This window comes from Poecilia reticulata, chromosome 18, assembly GCF_904066995.2.
Source record: "Poecilia reticulata chromosome 18, P_reticulata-male-v2, whole genome shotgun sequence".
Taxonomy (NCBI): Eukaryota; Metazoa; Chordata; class Actinopteri; order Cyprinodontiformes; family Poeciliidae; genus Poecilia; species Poecilia reticulata.
The window spans coordinates 28,970,160-28,989,960 of record NC_088847.1 but is presented as its reverse complement, the minus strand read 5'-3'; the positions used below and the strand labels follow the sequence as shown (position 1 = coordinate 28,989,960).

The following is a 19,801-nucleotide window of genomic DNA, read 5'->3' as shown; positions in this document are numbered from 1 at the left end:
TACAGTCATAGAAGGTCGTTATGTCATCATATGAGGACTCACTCAGAGTAGAAGTCTTGGGAACAAATCACATCAGATCGTTTTTGGCATCAGTTCAAATGGAAAATCTCGTATGTTGTCAATAGCAAGTAGAAAATGTTAAAGTGAACAGATTGTTGCAGGCTGCTAGTGATTCACTGTGACTGTCTTTTCTCTCTTGCTCTCAGTGAAGACGGACACTTTTTCCTCTGCTCCCTCCCTGCCCATGCTTGCTCTGTTTTTGTCCAGTCTTTTTCTCTCTTTTTGGAACCTTTATTTGGACATCCTCCTAGTATATATATTATTTATCTGGTCAACCAATTTCTCAATGCAATTGTTAACATTTTTGACAAGAAGTCTGGGAAATGGAGAGCAGTCTTTTCTCCTTGGGGACACACCAGCGGGATTCACCTGGGATTTATTCATGACAACAGGATTTCTGCTGTCATGTGGATTCTTGGCTTATCGACATATTTGTTACGAACTTGGCCTAACTAGCGAACACTCAGACTGTTGGTGTGGACAGAGACGCAGGTTGGATGTGAGTCTTGCGGAGACTCCTCAGCCCTGCTAAGGACTCTAAAACTTACTAATGGTATAGAATTGATCTTGGAGAAGTTGCTAGTTTCGATGCAGTGGAACGACCAAACTAATTTGGGTGATTGGGAACTGAGATGTATCGGAGAGACTTAAGGGAAGATTGAAATTCATAACCCAACCTAAGACATTCTGTATCTGAATTGGCTTCCCCCGTGTGGCCTTGGAAGGGCAGCATGTTTCCAATCTCCTTGAAGATATGTAAACATAACGCTCGTTCTCACCTCACGCCCTCCATTTATCCATGCAGTTGAGGAGTTGATTGCTCCCAAAGACATTCCTTGATAACATCTTATCAGACTTCTGCTGGAAGTTGAGCAACATGGTTTCATTGCCCTTTGACGTCACCGCCTTCACGCATATCTTTGTTTGCCCTTTGTTTTGTCTAAATGTTGCCTTTTGCCGTAATGTGTCCTTTTCTCTTTTTTATTGTATTTTTTGTTAGAAACTGTGGAGTACTCACTTTTAACTCAGAAAAGAAATTAGAACCTTTTAGTTTATATTTTAGACACTGTAGAGTACTCGCTATTTAACCCAGAAAAGGTTTATTTTAGTTTATTAGTAATATTAGAAATTGTGGAGTGCGCACTATTTAGATCAATATTATACAGCCCAGAAATGGAATCAGAATCAGAATAACTATTATAATTTGACTTAGAACTAACCACAAAGGTTTTTAGTTGTCCAAATTTGTGTCATTGTTATACTTTGCTATTTATTGAAGTAAAGTATTGAAAATGTATGTTAAAATATACACCGGTATTTTGAGCAGAATATGCTTTTAATGTTGATTTGAATAAATATTGATGGATTATTCAGTGATTGTCGTCATTAACTGTTATATTTTTAAATGTCATCTTTAAGTAAAGCACCTACAGATCCTTGGAATTACAGGAAAACATGAATTATTTTGCACAAATTGAGATTTTCATTTCTTCAATATTAGAATTAAATACACATTCTAAAAAAGGTCACAATTACATTTTTAAAAATTTAAAGTATTAGTGTGAGTTATTATTCTAATCTCAAATGTAATGTTTTCATTAGTCAGTAATTCTGCATTGACAGAGAAAATACATCCTTATGGACATTTCATGCATCTTTCATTTACTGTATCCAGAGATAACACTGCAGACGATCTCCAACACTGTAATGTGACACAAAAACAAACCAGAAATTTCTTTCAAATTCTAAGAATATTTAAAATAAAGTCAAAAGTCCATAAATTAGTCGACTCGCCCAAAGCCTTCTGTTGTTAAGAGCTTTGGATTTCTGATCCTTTTCAGTTTGTTGACCTCAGTCAATTTGGTTTCCTTCTTTCTGATCTTGATGCATCTTTAGGCTCCTACTTGTCTCTTCAGTAACCTTTCATGTTGTCACTTCATTGTAAGGCAGGATGGGCCTTTTATCACAATATAATCAATTATTACCAAGTCAAAACAACACATCTCTGTTCCTCTAAAATATAAAATAATTCACTGTTTAACTTTACAGTTGAATCTCATTCTAAACAACTACAGCCTGATATAAAACAGACTGTTTTACAAATTAAACGATATTCAAAAAATTACAATATATGTTCCAGTATGGTTCTTTTGTAAAATTCCATGTACCTTTGATAACTGACTCCAAATTCATATTTCTTTTTTTATTAGTCTGATGAAATATTCTCATCATAAATGACTTTGATGTGAAGGTGGCCTAAAAGGTTTAGGTAACCTTTTATGCCTAAATCTTTAGGCATAAAGGTTTTCATACCTTTTATGCTTAATTATTAGGCATAAAAGGTATGAAACATCCATCTTTGTGTATTATTATATATACAGTTTGTGTTTGTTCAGAGGAAATTCAAGCGGAAAATTCAATGCGGAACTAAACTTCGTTTACAGTTTCTTCAGTACAGCCAAAGTGAAACACGGAAACCTACGGCGCACACGAGGTAGCATTAGCTCCTCTTGAAAGGTAGTTTGGAAACAGGTTTGTCGTTTTCGGTAAATATTTCCGTGTTTTCAGTAAAAATGTCTTCAGTTCAGCCTCAGAGAGAGTTTATGAACGAGCAGGAAACTCCTGCTGGAGAAACATTGAAAGAGTTTAAAGAAATCAACGTCAAGATCGAGGAAGAGATGGAGGATCAGCGCAGACTGCTGGATTTTACCAGGATACCGAAGATCATCTTACACCGGATAGGTACGAAACACCTTCACGTTTTTCTGATTAGTCAGGTTAAAGAGAGTTTTTAGACATATAAATAATAGTTATGTTCGGAAAGCTATTTTAACCCAGAGTCATCTTGCTGGATCTCCTGGAGATCCATAGAATGTTTTGACTGATTTCTAGATCCCTTCCAGTCAGAAAGACTACAGTGGTTAAGTTATGAATTTCTAATTTAGTCTTTGGATCTCTTGAAAAGGCTTTAAGTGATCAACGTGAAGGAATCATTCTCTTACTCGCATTTAAAAGCTTTTGTTTTGTCTTTTTGTGCAGATCTCCCACAGTGCTGGGTGTGTAAAGAGGAGGAGGTTCTGAATGAATTCAGCTACCAGGACAGGAAGTCCAGTTCATATAAAGAAGAACCAGAACATGACGAGTTCAAAGAGGAAGAGAAGCCACTCTGCATCAGTCAGGATGAAGAGCAGCTTGTGGTGAAACAGGAGACTGATGACATTTTGGTGAATCCTCCTAATGTGCAACGAATCCACAATGAATCAGAACCACAGAGGAACCAACTCATCTCTCATGGTTCTGCTGAGGATGAGAACCAGGATCAGGAAAGAAGCAATTCTGAAGACCCAGGAAAAAAGAGAAAGGAAGAACAGAAACACGACAAAAGATGCCAGAAAGGTAAAACTGATTGTTCACACCAAAAATGCACTTAAAAGCTCAAAGAGTCCAACAATTATATTCTTGTAAAGTTTGTGATAAAACCTTCTCTCAAAGCGTTTGCTTGACCAGACACATAAAAACTCACATGGGTAAGAAGCCTTTCACATTTTCAAGCTGTGGGAAAAGTTTCAGTCAAAAGAATAGTTTAATTTATCGCATGAAGATTCACACAGGGCTTTCTCTTGTTAATTTTTCAGACGATTTTGTGGCATTTTCTCTCAATTTTTTTTTTACATCTGAGAGAATAATGGCCAACAAAATGAAGAAGGTTTTCAAAGCTGAGGAGGTGCTGGATATATTGACCACTGATAGCGGTGCTGATCTTTTTCCCATCGACTCTTCCTCTGATGAGGAAGATTTAATTCATCAAGATGGAAATACAAGTGATCCAGATTATGAAATTCCAACATCAGCAAGGTTTGTAATTAATTTTGCTATATCCATGTTTATTTTTGTGCAGTTCATAGTATATGTGCTATGCCTATCAAACTCTTTTTGTGGGGTAAAACTGGGAGATTACAACATGATATAAGTAAATTATAATTTATCAAATTTTACTATTACAACTGAAAATGAATACTACTTCAAATGAGAAACCAAAATCACAACATGATAAAAAAATGTGTTAGAATTTTTATGAGCAAACATATTTTTATATCACATAAATTTCTTAATTATTTATGTTTTTATTTGTGTTAATTTGTTAATCTGGGACCCAAAGGCAAATTTTGTGCCACAAACGAGCAAATGTTGTATGACAAAAAAAAAAAAATCTTTGAATCCCTGAATTTTTATTTCTTTTCCACGTGATTTTATAGTGATGATGGTGAGGAGGAGGATGACAATCAACTGCCATCTGGACAAGCATCCTCCAGTACATCCCGAGTAGGGCCATGTTCTTCCGCTTCCCCTGCAGAGCCACATCCAGACCTTTATCAGGTTGGAGATGCACAGAAAAAAAGGAAACAAAAAGCCCCCCACAAATCTGTGCATCCAAAGCGGGGATGGGGTGATTCTCTATCAGAGGAAAAATGGCACAGTAGAGAAGATGAAGACCAAAAGCCACAACCATTCAGGTTTGTGCCAGCCAGGATGCCCGGGCCCACTTTTGATACCACATTTTCTTGGTCTCCACTGAGCCTCTTCCAGCTTTTTTTAGTCCTTCTGTAGTCCGTACAGTTATTGACAACACCAATGCCAATGCTGCGAGAAGACTAAGGGCTGGAAAAAAGTTCATCTGGAAGGAGCTGACAGTGAAAGATTTTTACATTTTTATGGCCATCGTCATTTTCACCAGTCTTGTGAGTTTGCATCGTACATCAGACTACTGGAGAAAGTCGTGGCCATATAACTTCTCCTTCCCTGGAGATAAGATGACAAGATGTCGTTTTGAAGCCATCTTGTGGTCTCTTCATCTTAGTAACCCTCAGGAAGATGAGGAGAATGAAAAAAAGAAGAACACGGCAGAGTATGACAGGCTTTTCAAGATCAAGCCGTTGTACACAGATATTGTGACCGCCTGCCAGACCTACTTCCAGCCACAACAGAAAATCTCCATTGACGAACGGATGGTTGCGTCCAAAGCCCGCAACAGCATGAAACAGTACCAGAAGGACAAGCCAACAAAGTGGGGCTTCAAGCTTTTTGTTTTGGCAGATTCCACCACTGGCTACACCTGGAATTTTTTATTTATACTGGTAAAAATGTTTCCACCACAGGGCAGTGCCTGAGCTACACTTCAGTGATGGACCTCCTTCCGTTCTCTTTGCTTGGAAGAGGGTATACGCTGTATGTAGACAATTTCTACACCAGCCCCATACTTTTTACAGATCTGAGTGTAAAATACATCGGCTGTTGTGGGACAATAAGAAAAAACCGTGTTGGTTTTCCTCAAACAACCACTAACGACCTGCCCAAAAAGGCTGAGAGGGGAGATCTACGGTGGCTGAGGAGAGGTAACCTACTTTTTGTGAAGTGGATGGACACACGCGAGGTGACCTTGTGCTCCACAGTCCACACAGCTTTCAGTGGAAAAACTATCCAGCGGAGGGTAAAAAGTGGTGGTGTGTGGCAGACTAAAAGCATACCTGCTCCTGATTCCGTCATCGATTACAATAAACACATGGGTGGTGTGGATTTGTCCGATGCGTTAATCAGTTATTACAGTGTACAGCAAAAGACCATGAAATGGTACAAAAAATTTTTCTACCATTTTATAGACATTGCAACAGTGAACAGCTTCATCCTCTACAAGGAGCTCTTGAAACTGAGAAGGGATCCTGCCTCCACAAGTACAGCCGACCACAAAAAGTTCAAAGAGCAGCTTGCTGCAGAAATGATTGAGTTTGCTGAGAGCTCAACACCATCTTCACCGCCACATCAACCACTGACATGCATGCCAGAATTTTATGAAAGTGCTGACATTCAAACCCGGAAGTACTGCAGGAGATGCAAGGATGCTGGCAGAACAAGGGTGAAGACACCCATTTATTGCAGGAGGTGCCAAGTCCCTCTGTGCCTTTCATCCACAAGAAACTGCTTCAAAGAGTGGCATGATGCCAAATAATGTAAATATGTAAATGAAGATGATGTTCTTATCAATAGGTAATGAGTAATTGTTGTTTACAACTGTGTTGTCAGTGAGGGTTTGTTTTTGTTAGTTCAAGGGTGTTTCAGTGGCAGAGATATGGAGTGTGCAACCAATATATGGAGGCTTTAGTCCTCGACATGGCCATGTCAACATGTTGACCTTTGCTGCATTATAAGCATTAAATTATAATTTCCTGCATGTCTTCCTCCTCTTTCCCCCACTTTCCATATGTTTATAGTTGAACAAAAACTAGAGCCACAAAACAACCCTATTGTTGTTGCATTATTGTAATTGTGAGATATATCAGTTTCTTCCTGTGATCATATCATTTTGACAAATCAGTTTTCATTGCCATTTGCATTTTCATTGTTATATAAATGTATTTGAAATGTTATTGTGAGTAAATGTTTTCCATTTTCATTCTATTACAATTTGTCTATATTTCTCTTTTATAAATGAATGCAACGTGGATTTTTCAAAGGGACCCCAAAAACAAATGTTATTAGATGTAATTACTTATCTATGATAAGTAATCATTTATTCTTTGATAAGATCAAATAATTGAAACAGAACCTACAGAAAACAACTGAGAAAGTTCAAATGGCACAAATTGGGCCAAAATGGCTAATTTGGAAGGTCCGCCTAGATTTTTATCAAGTAGTACCTCTCTAAAACTCATATGATTAATTTTTTTTCATAAAACTTGGCACAGTAAAAGGTCAGATTGTGTACTGTTGTTTACTGCATGTTTTGGCTTTCACTGCATGCTTTGAAATGAATTTTCATATATTGAACTGTTTTTTTTTTAGGCGGAAATAGATTTTTTTAATTTTTGATGTGTATCATATTAATTCCCTTTCCTCAGTAACAGGCAGGGTAGTTTTTAGAGCTGTAACATATTCTCTAGGATCTTGCCTTTGTTTTGATACCAAAATAATTAAAATAAACTCTGTAGTTCTTGAGATACATTCAATTCATTTTGGGCATGTTATTTTCAGCCATATTGCTCAAAAGGAGGCCTTGAGTCGAAGAGGTTAAACTTTGCTTCTATAAAATTAGCAACATAACATCATAACATAGCAGATAGATGGTCATAAAATTTATCAACAGCTGTATGACATCCTGACTTAGCAACCAGTCAGACCATCATCAAGGAACAGGAGGCGTGTTTCATAGTGGACTGTAGTCAACTACACTGTGAAACCATGACGATGCATTTATATCCATCCAGTTATAACTAAAAACAATTTATTGACTTAATGTAGCTGCTGCAACCTGACACAAGCTGCAGCAATCTGCTACTGGCACCTGGGACGGGTCCCATTTCCCAGTAGCACAGGTTTCCCTACCAGCCAAAGTCCTTCTGCAACCTGGCACGGGGTGCCTCGACACACAATCAGCTGTCACCGGAAGTACCACTGCATCCCCCGGCAGGTGCCAGTACAAGCAGGAGGCAGGTGCCGAAGCCAGTGGTACCAATGACACCTGTTATATATTCAACCAATTCAAAGACGAAAGAAGTCGGCTGGATTATTCAGATGAACTTCAGTGAATAAATAGGATGAATGAATCATACATAATGATATACGACAGAGTGTAGGACATAGGCACCGGAATAGGAGTGGCCATTGGCCCCCCTTTTACGGCAGGGGTGGAAATAAAATTTTTCCAGCCACTGTTTGTTTCTTTTGATTACAAACCCCACAAGAACAAGCAAATTATATAAAATATACGATTTATTCTTAACTCTATGAAAACCGATTTACTGACATCAAGTTTCCCTTACACATGTACTTGCATAATAATTTAACATAAGCATGGACACCTTGTACTGCAATAAGTTCATTAGATGTAATTACTAACGGCAAACTTCTAGTGTGCCGTGAGTGATCATCAGGTGTGACCTGACTGGAAATGACCAAATTTCACATACGGAACCGTGTTTTCCAGACTACAAACTGCTACTTTTTCCTAAGCTTTGAACCAGGCGTCTTGTAGCCCGGTGCGGCTTTTCTGTGTATTTTTCGTCAACCTCCAGGAGGCTCTTTAGCAGCAAGTGAATCATTCAAAGTCACAATTGGAAATCATAGAAGAACGTGCTAATTTTCATTTGGAACAACCACATGCTAGCAGCAGGCACGACAGAGAAATGTTTTCAAACTCTTATGATGCAGCTTTTAAGTTGAGGGTTATCGATCTGGCAGTACAGGTGGGAAATAGAGCCGCTGCACTTAAGCTCGGCGTGAACGAAACCATGGTTCGGCTTTGGAGACGGAGTGCTGCGTCCTTAATATACCTCTAGAAGTCGACGGACCCACCGGTGGGTCCAGCTGCCACGTGACCTGGGCTCGCTCTGTAACCAAAGGCTCCACGTGCCTTTACAAAAATCTTTTTTTATTATCCACTAAAAGAGGCTTTAATCTTTCAAAAACTATTCCGCATAAAGGTTTTGCCCAAAATGTTGAGATTTTAGAGCTATTTAAAAACAGCTGATGAGATAAAAAAAATTTCCGGGCGATGACGCAACTGCCTGGAAAACACCCTATCGGCTGATCATCACGGCCATTTTGTGGCTTCACGAGACAGAGGAAAGACTCTCAGAGCATGGCACAAGATGTCGGCTATGCAAAATCATGACGTATTTTCCGGAACCCAATCTAAATGTCTGCGCTCTCCGTGCGCTGAGCATTCACTGAGCGCACACACACCACAAACTCTAACTAACATACTTGCTATATAAAAAACCTATCGAAACACTCTTAGTAAAATCCACAGCATCAATTTCCCTAGTCTCTTGCCGTATCAATTACCATTTTATTGACATTTCTGTTGTAAATAGTTTCATTATTTTCAAAATGCTTGCAGAAAAAAGAGAGGAAAATGCCATTTCCCAACGGCAATTCAGAGAGAAACTCATGGAGGAGCTCGTACTGGAGTCTAAAGGAGAAACAGCTTGTCCTCAGCGAAGCACATCATTTTCGGCTCAACCCGGTGCATTCAAATGCCCTGGGTCATTTCCCAGATACTTTGGGGGAACAGCAGAGGAAAAGCGAAGGATTTGTGTGTGGTGCAAGCAGAAAGGCAGAAAGATAAAAACACCACTGTACTGTCCCAAATGTAACGTTGCCCTCTGTCTTCAGCCAAAAAGAAATTGCTTTGTGGTCTTTTTTTCAACTTCTTTTTTTTTTTGGTGGTGATGGTGGTCTTGGATTTTCAAAATTGTTTATTTCCTCTTGGAAATTACTTCAAAAAGTATTTTTGACTGTTTTACCTTGTTTCACTAAAAGTTTTCTATTTGGAGTCAAAGAAAGAGCTTTCAGTTCATCATTATTATACATATTACACTGTGCACAATGGTACATTTTGCATATAAATGGGGTGAATGTCATGACCAATGGTTATATTATATGTAGAAAGTGTCATTAGATGGTAATAAGCTATTTAATTTTAACAAACCCCCAGTATTGATGTAAAAAACACATTTGGCACAGTTTGGTGACATTTTTGGATAAATGTGCCAAAATGGCCTCTCCGCCTAAAAAATTTCTCACTAATACCATTCTAAAATAAATATGATTCATCTGATTGAGTCCAAATTTGGTATACTTTTACACAACATTTAGATTTAAAAGTCTGTGCTACTTTTTTGTGCTATAAATAATATTTTGGTAGTGTTTTACAATGTTTATTTCAAAGAAAATTTTGGCGAGGTTCAAAAAATGCAAAAAATTTTTGTATTTTGTCCCTAATATTTCAGGCAGGGTCAAAGCTACAATGGTGCTGACACCAGAAAACCATTCTATGACATCTTACCTTTACAGAGGTACCAAAAGTTTCTTCTTTAATCTAATAGCTGTGAGGCTATAAGTGATTTACTTTTGTGTGTTTTTGTCAGGCAGAAATTTATTTATACCCCCCTGAGGATGTCCAGCAGATTTATTAGGACGCAGCGCTCTGCTGGGTCCTTATGGACAACCAAGAGCAGCAGAGGTACCAGCTTCTTATAGCCCGGTGCGGCTTATATACGAGATATATACATTTCCAGGTTTGTTTTTTGTTTTTTTTTTTTGTTTTTTTGAAGGTGCGGCTTATAGTATGGTGTGCTTTATAGTCTGGAAAATACCGTAATTGGTTTTAAAAGATCTTTTGAAAATGAATTATCTGCAAATAATGCCATCTTTGACAGTCTGCTGTAGTAGTGACTAGGGGCGTAATCATGTAATTTTCTTACCACTAAATGGCAGTAGGTACTGAGCATCTTACATTAAAATGAGAGAATTAGTGATGTATGAATGTTGCAGGTAGCAGTGAGAGCATCGTATCTAGCAAGACTGACGACAGTGATGGAAAAGACAGAGAAGCTCAGCAGTAGTTGGAAAGAACATGGGTCCATTTCCCACAACATGTCTGTGTGAAGTGAGCTTCTCCAGCCTGGCTACTATAAAAACTAAAACCAGAGAGAAACAGAGTTGTTGAGGAAAAACTTTGCCTTTCTGCAATTTCTGCCAGGAAATCAGCTGTTTTCATCCAAACATGTACAGGTTTCACACTAGGTGGGTAAAATATGCAGATATTGACATTTTGTACATGCAACTCTTCATATTGTAACAGTGAATATGAAGTGAAATCTTTTCCAAATAATATTGCTTCTTTCAGAATAAGAATTATTTTCTGTATTCCGGCTATAATAATGCTTGTGGATTAGTTTGTAAAACACTTTGAAGTTTTCTACAACTTCTTTAAATTTAACACCACCGTGTTGTGGTTGTGTTCAGGTGTATTTTTGAAGTGGACATGTTAAGTGCAATTTGAAATAAATGTAAAATATGATAAAAATAAATTTTTGTCTTTGATTCCTATTCAGGACACTTTGATAAGAATGACTATATATGTAATATAGGCGGCTACAGAGTATCTTTGTTTACATTTTCGGTTGGTGGTGTGCCTCGAGATTTTTAAATTAAAACAATGTACCTTGGCTCAAAAAAGGTTGAAAAACACTGAACTGCACAATCCAAACATTATTGCAATTATATGTTGAACATTTCCATATTTTGGCTTCAACTCTCCCTGATAGTATTGATTGAAGATGTTTCTAGTCATTTATAAAATATTTTAAAATGGCATCAATAGCTGTTTTCAACTGTTTTAATTGTTTTTCCTTACTTATTACATTTATATTGAAAGTCGCTATTATTAAAATATCTCAGAACGTGTTCATTATTAATTCAATCTGCCATTTCTGTGTTATTCCAGTGGGTTTTTTTTTTTTTTTGACTACCTGGAGCTTAGTGTTGATTTCCCCCTCCCGGACTCACACAATCAATCAATCAATCAAATTTTACTTGTATAGCACATTTCAGCAGCAAGGGATTTCAAAAATGCTTTACATAATTAAAATAACAACAGCATGTGACATTGAATAAACAAAGAGAGATTTAGAAAAAGATAAAAACATTAAAACCTGCACCCCTTTTAGGACTTCAGTTAAACATTGTTGAACTGGGACTGTAACCCTCTGGGACTTTAGTCAAAAACACCATTTGACAAGGACTCCAACCTCTAGGTTTTTAGTTGAAACGCCATCAACTGGGACTCTAAACCCCGTAGAACTTTAGATAAACGTCGTTTAACTGGGACGTTCTCCAGGGGGCTTTACATCATTAAAACGTAAACGGTGAGAAAGAGAAATAAAAAGAAATTTATAAATAGATAAAAACTAAAGATAAAAACATTAAAAACATGGAAGACATCAAAACCCGCACTCTAACCCTAATTTAGCCATAAGCAACTCTAAACAGGTAGGTTTTAAGTTGAGATTTAAAGGCACTCAGTGTTTCAGCTGTTTTACAGTTTTCTGGAAGTTTGTTCCAAATCTGTGGTGCATAGAAACTGAATGCTGCTTCTCCTTGTTTGGTTCTGGGTATGCAGAGCAGAACCAGAAGATCTGAGGGGTCTAGACCAGGGGTGGGCAATCCTGGTCCTCGAGGGCCGGTGTCCTGCAACTCTTAGATGTCTCCCTGGTCCAACACACTTGAATCCAACAGCTGAATCACCTCCTATGTGCAGTAAAGGTTCTCTAGAGTCCTGTTAATGACCTCATTATTTGACTCAAGTGTGTTGAAGTAGAGACACATCTAAAAGTTGTCGGAGACCGACCCTCGAGGCCTGGAGTTGCCCACCCCTGGTCTGGACGGTTGGTACAGCAATAACAGATCTTTAAAGTATTGTGGTGCTAAACCGTTCAGTGATTTATAAACTAACATCAGTATTTTAAAGTCTATTCTTTGAGCTACAGGGAGCCAGTGTAGGGACTTTAAAACTGGTGTTATGTGGTCTGTCTTCCTGGTTTTAGTGAGAACACGAGCAGCAGCTTCTGGATCAACTGCAGCTGTTTGATTGATTTATTAATCAGACCTGTGAAGACGCTGTTGCAGTAATCAATACGGCTAAAGATGAACACATGGATGAGTTTCTCTAGATCGTGCTGAGACATCAGTCCTCTAATCCTGGAGAAGTTCTTCAGGTGATAGAAGGCCGACTTTGTGACTGTTTTAATGTGGTCACTTCTTTTTACCGGGTACAAACGGCTAATCTGAACTTTTCCTCAGTATGTCCCTGGTCTCTCTCATAATCCTCCTCCTGCGATGATGATAAAACCCCTGAACCGCTAATTCAGTTTACGTTTTTGCTTTAGGCCTTTTATGTCACTCTTGAATGTGATATATATGTTGTAGCTTCATGGGAGAAGAAAATGTTTTGTAATATTTGTCAGGAAGCCACTAAGTTAAGCTATCACCATCTTGTTTGCTCACCTGGAGGTCTATAGTATCATATTTTGACTTATATCTAGTTCCACTCTGATTAGAAGAACCTCATTGTTTTAGTCAATGTTCATTCTTGTAAGATTGTAATTTCAGAATTTCCCAACAAAATCCTGTTTTGATACATCAGCAGGTTAAAGTGAAGGACTCCTTGTCTGATTGGAACAATGGACTGAGCTGATTGTTTTGTGTTTTTGTCCAGATCACCCACAATGCTGTGTGTGTAAAGAGGAGGAGCGTCTCAATGAAACAGAACCACAGAGGAACCAACTCATCTCTCATGGCTCTCCAGAAGCTGAGAACCAGGATCAGGAAGGAATCAATTCTGAAGACCCAGGAAAAAAGAGAACGGAAGAACAGAAACAAAAGGAGAAATATGAGAAAACCAAACAGCAGAAAGGCAGAACTGACACTTCAAAACAAAAGCACAAGAAAGATCACCCAGGGCAAAAATCATATTCTTGTAAAATTTGTGACAAAAGGTTTTCTCAAAACGGTCACATGATGAGTCACATGAGAATTCACACAGGTGAGAAGCCTTTCTCATGTGGGACCTGTGGAAAGAATTACAGTGAACGAGGGGCTTTAACTCAGCACATGAGAATTCACACAGATGAGAAGCCTTTCTCTTGTGAGACCTGTGGAAAAAGCTTCTCTCGAAAAGATACTTTAAATGATCATATGAAAATTCATACTGGTGATAAGTCTTTCTCTTGTGGGACCTGTGGAAAGAGTTTCATCAAAAGATGTACTTTAAATTGTCACATGAGAGTTCACACAGGTGAGAAACCTTTCTCTTGTGACCTCTGTGGAAAGAGTTACAGTCACAAACAGACTTTAACTTGTCACAGGAGAATTCACACAGATGAGAAGCCTTTCTCTTGTAAGACCTGTGGAAAAAGCTTCTCTCGAAAAGATACTTTAAATGATCATATAAAAATTCATACAGGTAAGAAGCCTTTCTCTTGTGGGACCTGTGGAAAGAGTTACATTAACAGACAGACTTTGACTTGTCACAGGAGAATTCACACAGATGAGAAGCCTTTCTCTTGTGAGACCTGTGGAAAAAGTTTCTCTCGAAAACATACTTTAAATTATCATAAGACAATTCACACAGGTGAGAAGCCTTTCTGTTGTGAAACTTGTGGAAAAACTTTCTCTCAAAAAGGAAAGTTTAATGTTCACATGAGAATTCACACTGGTGACAAGCCTTTCTCCTGTGGAACCTGTGGAAAGAGTTTCTCTCGGGAAGACCATCTATATAGTCATATGATTGTTCATACAGGTAAGAAGCATTTCTCTTGTGGGACCTGTGGAAAGAGCTACAGTCATAGAAGGTTGTTATGTCATCATATGAGGACTCACTCAGAGTAGAGGTCTTGGGAACAAATCACATCAGATCGTTTTTGGCATCAGTTCGAATGGAAAATTTCGTATGTTGTCAATAGCAAGTAGAAAATGTTAAAGTGAACAGATTGTTGCAGGCTGCTAGTGATTCACTGTGACTGTCTTTTCGCTCTTGCTCTCAGTGAAGACGGACGCTTTTTTCCTCTGCTCCCTCCCTGCCCATGCTTGCTCTGTTTTTGTCCAGTCTTTTTCTCTCTTTTTGGAACCTTTCTTTGCACATCCTCCTAGTATATATATTATTTATCTGGTCAACCAATTTCTCAATGCAATTGTTAACATTTTTGACAAGAAGTCTGGGAAATGGAGAGCCGTCTTTTCTCCTGTCGGGACACACCCAGCGGGATTTACCTGGGATTTATTCATGACAACAGGATTTCTGCTGTCATGTGGATTCTTGGCTTATCGACATATTTGTTACGAACTTGGCCTAACTAGCGAACACTCAGACTGTTGGTGTGGACAGAGACGCAGGTTGGATGTGAGTCTTGCGGAGACTCCTCAGCCCTGCTAAGGACTCTAAAACTTACTAATGGGATATAATTGATCTTGGAGAAGTTGCTAGTTTCGATGCAGTGGAACGACCAAACTAATTTGGGTGATTGGGAACTGAGATGTATCGGAGAGACTTAAGGGAAGATTGAAATTCATAACCCAACCTAAGACATTCTGTATCTGAATTGGATTCCCCCGTGTGGCCTTGGAAGGGCAGCATGTTTCCAATCTCCTTGAAGATATGTAAACATAACGCTCGTTCTCACCTCACGCCCTCCATTTATCCATGCAGTTGAGGAGTTGATTGCTCCCAAAGACATTCCTTGATAACATCTTATCAGACTTCTGCTGGGAAGTTGAGCAACATGGTTTCATTGCCCTTTGACGTCACAGCCTTCACGCATATCTTTGTTTTGCCCTTTGTTTTGTCTAAATGTTGCCTTTTGCCGTAATGTGTCCTTTCCTCTTTTTTATTGTCTTTTTTGTTAGAAACTGTGGAGTACTCACTTTTAACTCAGAAAAGAAATTAGAACCTTTTAGTTTATATTTTAGACACTGTAGAGTACTCGCTATTTAACCCAGAAAAGGTTTATTTTAGTTTATTAGTAATATTAGAAATTGTGGAGTGCGCACTATTTAGATCAATATTATACAGCCCAGAAATGGAATCAGAATCAGAATAACTATTATAATTTGACTTAGAACTAACCACAAAGGTTTTTAGTTTTCCAAATTTGTGTCATTGTTATACTTTGCTATTTTATTGATGTAAAGTATTTTATTGAAAATGTATGTTAAAATATACACCGGTATTTTGAGCAGAATATGCTTTTAATGTTGATTTGAATAAATATTGATGGATTATTCAGTGATTGTCGTCATTAACTGTTATATTTTTAAATGTCATCTTTAAGTAAAGCACCTACAGATCCTTGGAATTACAGGAAAACATGAATTGTTGTACACAAATTGAGATTTTTCATTTCTTCAATATTAGAATTAAATACACATTCTAAAAAAGGTCACAATTACATTTTTAAAAATTTAAAGTATTAGTGTGAGTTATTATTCTAATCTCAAATGTAATGTTTTCATTAGTCAGTAATTCTGCATTGACAGAGAAAATACATCCTTATGGACATTTCATGCATCTTACATTTACTGTATCCAGAGATAACACTGCAGTCGATCTACAACACTGTAATGTGACACAAAAACAAACCAGAATTCAAATTCTAAGGATATTTAAAATAAAGTCAAAAGTCCATAAATTAGTCGACTCGCCCAAAGCCTTCTGTTGTTAAGAGCTTTGGATTTCTGATCCTTTTCAGTTTTGTTGACCTCAGTCAATTTGGTTTCCTTCTTTCTGATCTTGATGCATCTTTAGGCTCCTACTCGTCTCTTCAGTGACCTTTCATGTTGTCACTTCATTTTGAGGCAAGATGGGCCTTTTATCACAATATAATCAATTATTACCAAGTCAAAACAACACATCTCTGTTCCTCTAAAATATAAAATAATTCACTGTTTAACTTTACAGTTGAATCTCATTATAAACAACTACAGCCTAATATAAAACAGACTGTTTTACAAATTAAAACGATATTCAAAAAAATTACAATATACATTCCAGTATGGTTCTTTTGTAAAATTCCATATACCTTTGATAACTGACTCCAAATTCATGTTTCTTTTTTTTTTTATTAGTCTGATGAAATATTCTCATCATAAATGACTTTGATGTGAAGGTGGCCTAAAAAGGTTTAGACAACTTTTTATGCGTAAAACCTTTAGGCATAAAAGGTATGAAAACATCCATCTTTGTGTAATTATTATATATACAGTTTGTGTTTGTTCAGAGGAAATTCAAAGCGGAAAATTCAATGCGGAACTAAACTTCGTTTACAGTTTCTTCAGTACAGCCAAAGTGAAACACGGAAACCTACGGCGCACACGAGGTAGCATTAGCTCCTCTTGAAAGGTAGTTTGGAAACAGGTTTGTCGTTTTCGGTAAATATTTCCGTGTTTTCAGTAAAAATGTCTTCAGTTCAGCCTCAGAGAGAGTTTATGAACGAGCAGGAAACTCCTGCTGGAGAAACATTGACAGAGTTTAAAGAAATCAACGTCAAGATCGAGGAAGAGATGGAGGATCAGCGCAGACCGCTGGATTTTACCAGGATACCGAAGATCATCTTACACCGGAAAGGTACGAAACACCTTCACGTTTTTCTGATTAGTGATGTTAAAGAGAGTTTTTAGACATATAAATAATAGTTATGTTCGGAAAGCTATTTTAACACAGAGTCATCTTGCTTTCTCTCCTGGAGATCCATAGAATGTTTTGACTGATTTCTAGATCCCTTCCAGTCAGAAAGACTAAAGTGGTTAAGTTATGAATTTCTAATTTTAGTCTTTGGATCTCTTGAAAAGGCTTTAAGTGATCAATGTGAAGGAATCATTCTCTTACTCGCATTTAAAAGCTTTTGTTTTGTCTTTTTGTGCAGATCTCCCACAGTGCTGGGTGTGTAAAGAGGAGGAGGTTCTGAATGAATTCAGCTACCAGGACAGGAAGTCCAGTTCATATAAAGAAGAACCAGAACATGACGAGTTCAAAGAGGAAGAGAAGCCACTCTGCATCAGTCAGGATGAAGAGCAGCTTGTGGTGAAACAGGAGACTGATGACATTTTGGTGAATCCTCCTAATGTACAAAGAATCCACAATGAATCGGAACCACAGAGGAACCAACTCATCTCTCATGGTTCTGCTGAGGATGAGAACCAGGATCAGGAAGGAAGCAATTCTGAAGACCCAGGAAAAAAGAGAAAGAAAGAACAGAAACACGACAAAAGATGCCAGAAAGGTAAAACTGATTGTTCACACCAAAAAATGCACTTAAAAGCTCAAAGAGTCTAAAAATTATATTCTTGTAAAGTTTGTGATAAAACCTTCTCTCATAGCGTTTGCTTGACCAGACACATAAAAACTCACATGGGTAAGAAGCCTTTCACATTTTCAAGCTGTGGGAAAAGTTTCAGTCAAAAGAATAGTTTAATTTATCACATGAAGATTCACACAGGGCTTTCTCTTGTTAAACTTTGCTTCTATAAAATTAGCAACATAACATCATAACATAGCAGATAGATGGTCATAAAATTTATCAACAGCTGTATGACATCCTGACTTAGCAACCAGTCAGACCATCATCAAGGAACAGGAGGCGTGTTTCATAGTGGACTGTAGTCAACTACACTGTGAAACCATGACGATGCATTTATATCCATCCAGTTATCACTAAAAACAATTTATTGACTTAATTTAGCTGCTGCAACCTGACACAAGCTGCAGCAATCTGCTACTGGCACCTGGGACGGGTCCCATTTCCCAGTAGCACAGGTTTCCTGACCAGCCAAAGTCCTTCTGCAACCTGGCACGGGGTGCCTCGACACACAATCAGCTGTCACCGGAAGTACCACTGCATCCCCCGGCAGGTGCCAGTACAAGCAGTAGGCAGGTGCCGAAGCCAGTGGTATCAATGACACCTGTTATATATTCAACCAATTCAAAGACGAAAGAAGTCGGCTGGATTATTCAGATGAACTTCAGTGAATAAATAGGATGAATGAATCATACATAATGATATACAACAGAGTGTAGGACATAGGCACCGGAATAGGAGTGGCCATTGGCCCCCCTTTTACGGCAGGGGTGGAAATAAAATTTTTCCAGCCACTGTTTGTTTCTTTTGATTACAAACCCCACAAGAACAAGCAAATTATATAAAATATACGATTTATTCTTAACTCTATGAAAACCGATTTACTGACATCAAGTTTCCCTTACACATGTACTTGCATAATAATTTAACATAAGCATGGACACCTTGTACTGCAATAAGTTCATTAGATGTAATTACTAACGGCAAACTTCTAGTGTGCCGTGAGTGATCATCAGGTGTGACCTGACTGGAAATGACCAAATTTCACATACGGAACCGTGTTTTCCAGACTACAAACTGCTACTTTTTCCTAAGCTTTGAACCAGGCGTCTTGTAGCCCGGTGCGGCTTTTCTGTGTATTTTTCGTCAACCTCCAGGGGGCTCTTTAGCAGCAAGTGAATCATTCAAAGTCACAATTGGAAATCATAGAAGAACGTGCTAATTTTCATTTGGAACAACCACATGCTAGCAGCAGGCACGACAGAGAAATGTTTTCAAACTCTTATGATGCAGCTTTTAAGTTGAGGGTTATCGATCTGGCAGTACAGGTGGGAAATAGAGCCGCTGCACTTAAGCTCGGCGTGAACGAAACCATGGTTCGACTTTGGAGACGGAGTGCTGCGTCCTTAATATACCTCTAGAACCCGACGGACCCACCGGTGGGTCCAGCTGCCACGTGACCTCGGCTCGCTCTGTAAACAAAGGCTCCACGTGCCTTTACAAAAATCTTTTTTTATTATCCGCTAAAAGGCTTTAATCTTTCAAAAACTATTCCGCATAAAGGTTTTGCCCAAAATGTTAAGATTTTAGAGCTATTTAAAAACAGCTGATGAGATATAAAGGTCCTCGGGCGATGACACAACTGCTCGGAAAACACCCTATCAGCTGATCATCACGGCCATTTTGTGGCTTCACGAGACAGAGGAAAGACTCTCAGAGCATGGCACAAGATGTCGGCTATGCAAAATCATGACGTATTTTCCGGAACCTGATCTAAATGTCTGCGCTCTCCGTGCGCTGAGCATTCACTGAGCGCATACACACCACAAACTCTAACTAACATACTTGCTATATAAAAAACCTATCGAAACACTCTTAGTAAAATCCACAGCATCAATTTCCCTAGTCTCTTGCCGTATCAATTACCATTTTATTGACATTTCTGTTGTAAATAGTTTCATTATTTTCAAAATGCTTGCAGAAAAAAGAGAGGAAAATGCCATTTCCCAACGGCAATTCAGAGAGAAACTCATGGAGGAGCTCGTACTGGAGTC

The 19,801-nt window shown here is 38.3% G+C and overlaps 1 protein-coding gene and 1 long non-coding RNA gene across 18 annotated transcripts in view; both read left to right on the top strand.

Moving 5' to 3' along the window:
* The window catches only part of LOC103480890 (uncharacterized), a 134,285-nt gene that overhangs the window by 72,830 nt on the left and 41,654 nt on the right, over window positions 1-19,801 (top strand). For 13 of the 17 annotated variants that reach the window (XR_014084599.1, XM_081599232.1, XM_081599234.1 and 10 more), the window contains 3 exons: window positions 3,100-3,456; window positions 13,115-13,441; window positions 17,316-17,672. Coding sequence is in view for 16 of the 17 variants with exons in the window: in XM_081599232.1 (XP_081455358.1) it covers window positions 3,100-3,456; window positions 13,115-13,441; window positions 17,316-17,672 (1,041 nt within the window). In the remaining variant the exon portion in view is untranslated. Of the gene's footprint in view, window positions 1-2,502; window positions 2,803-3,099; window positions 3,457-13,114; window positions 13,442-16,663; window positions 17,018-17,315; window positions 17,673-19,801 lie in introns of those variants that run through there. The other 4 variants (XM_081599240.1, XM_081599254.1, XM_081599252.1 and 1 more) reach the window with 4 other exon arrangements.
* On the top strand, window positions 3,474-3,758 carry LOC145548592 (uncharacterized). Its single transcript, XR_014084601.1, has 2 exons — window positions 3,474-3,587; window positions 3,696-3,758. It is a non-coding gene; the product is annotated as an uncharacterized LOC145548592 (long non-coding RNA).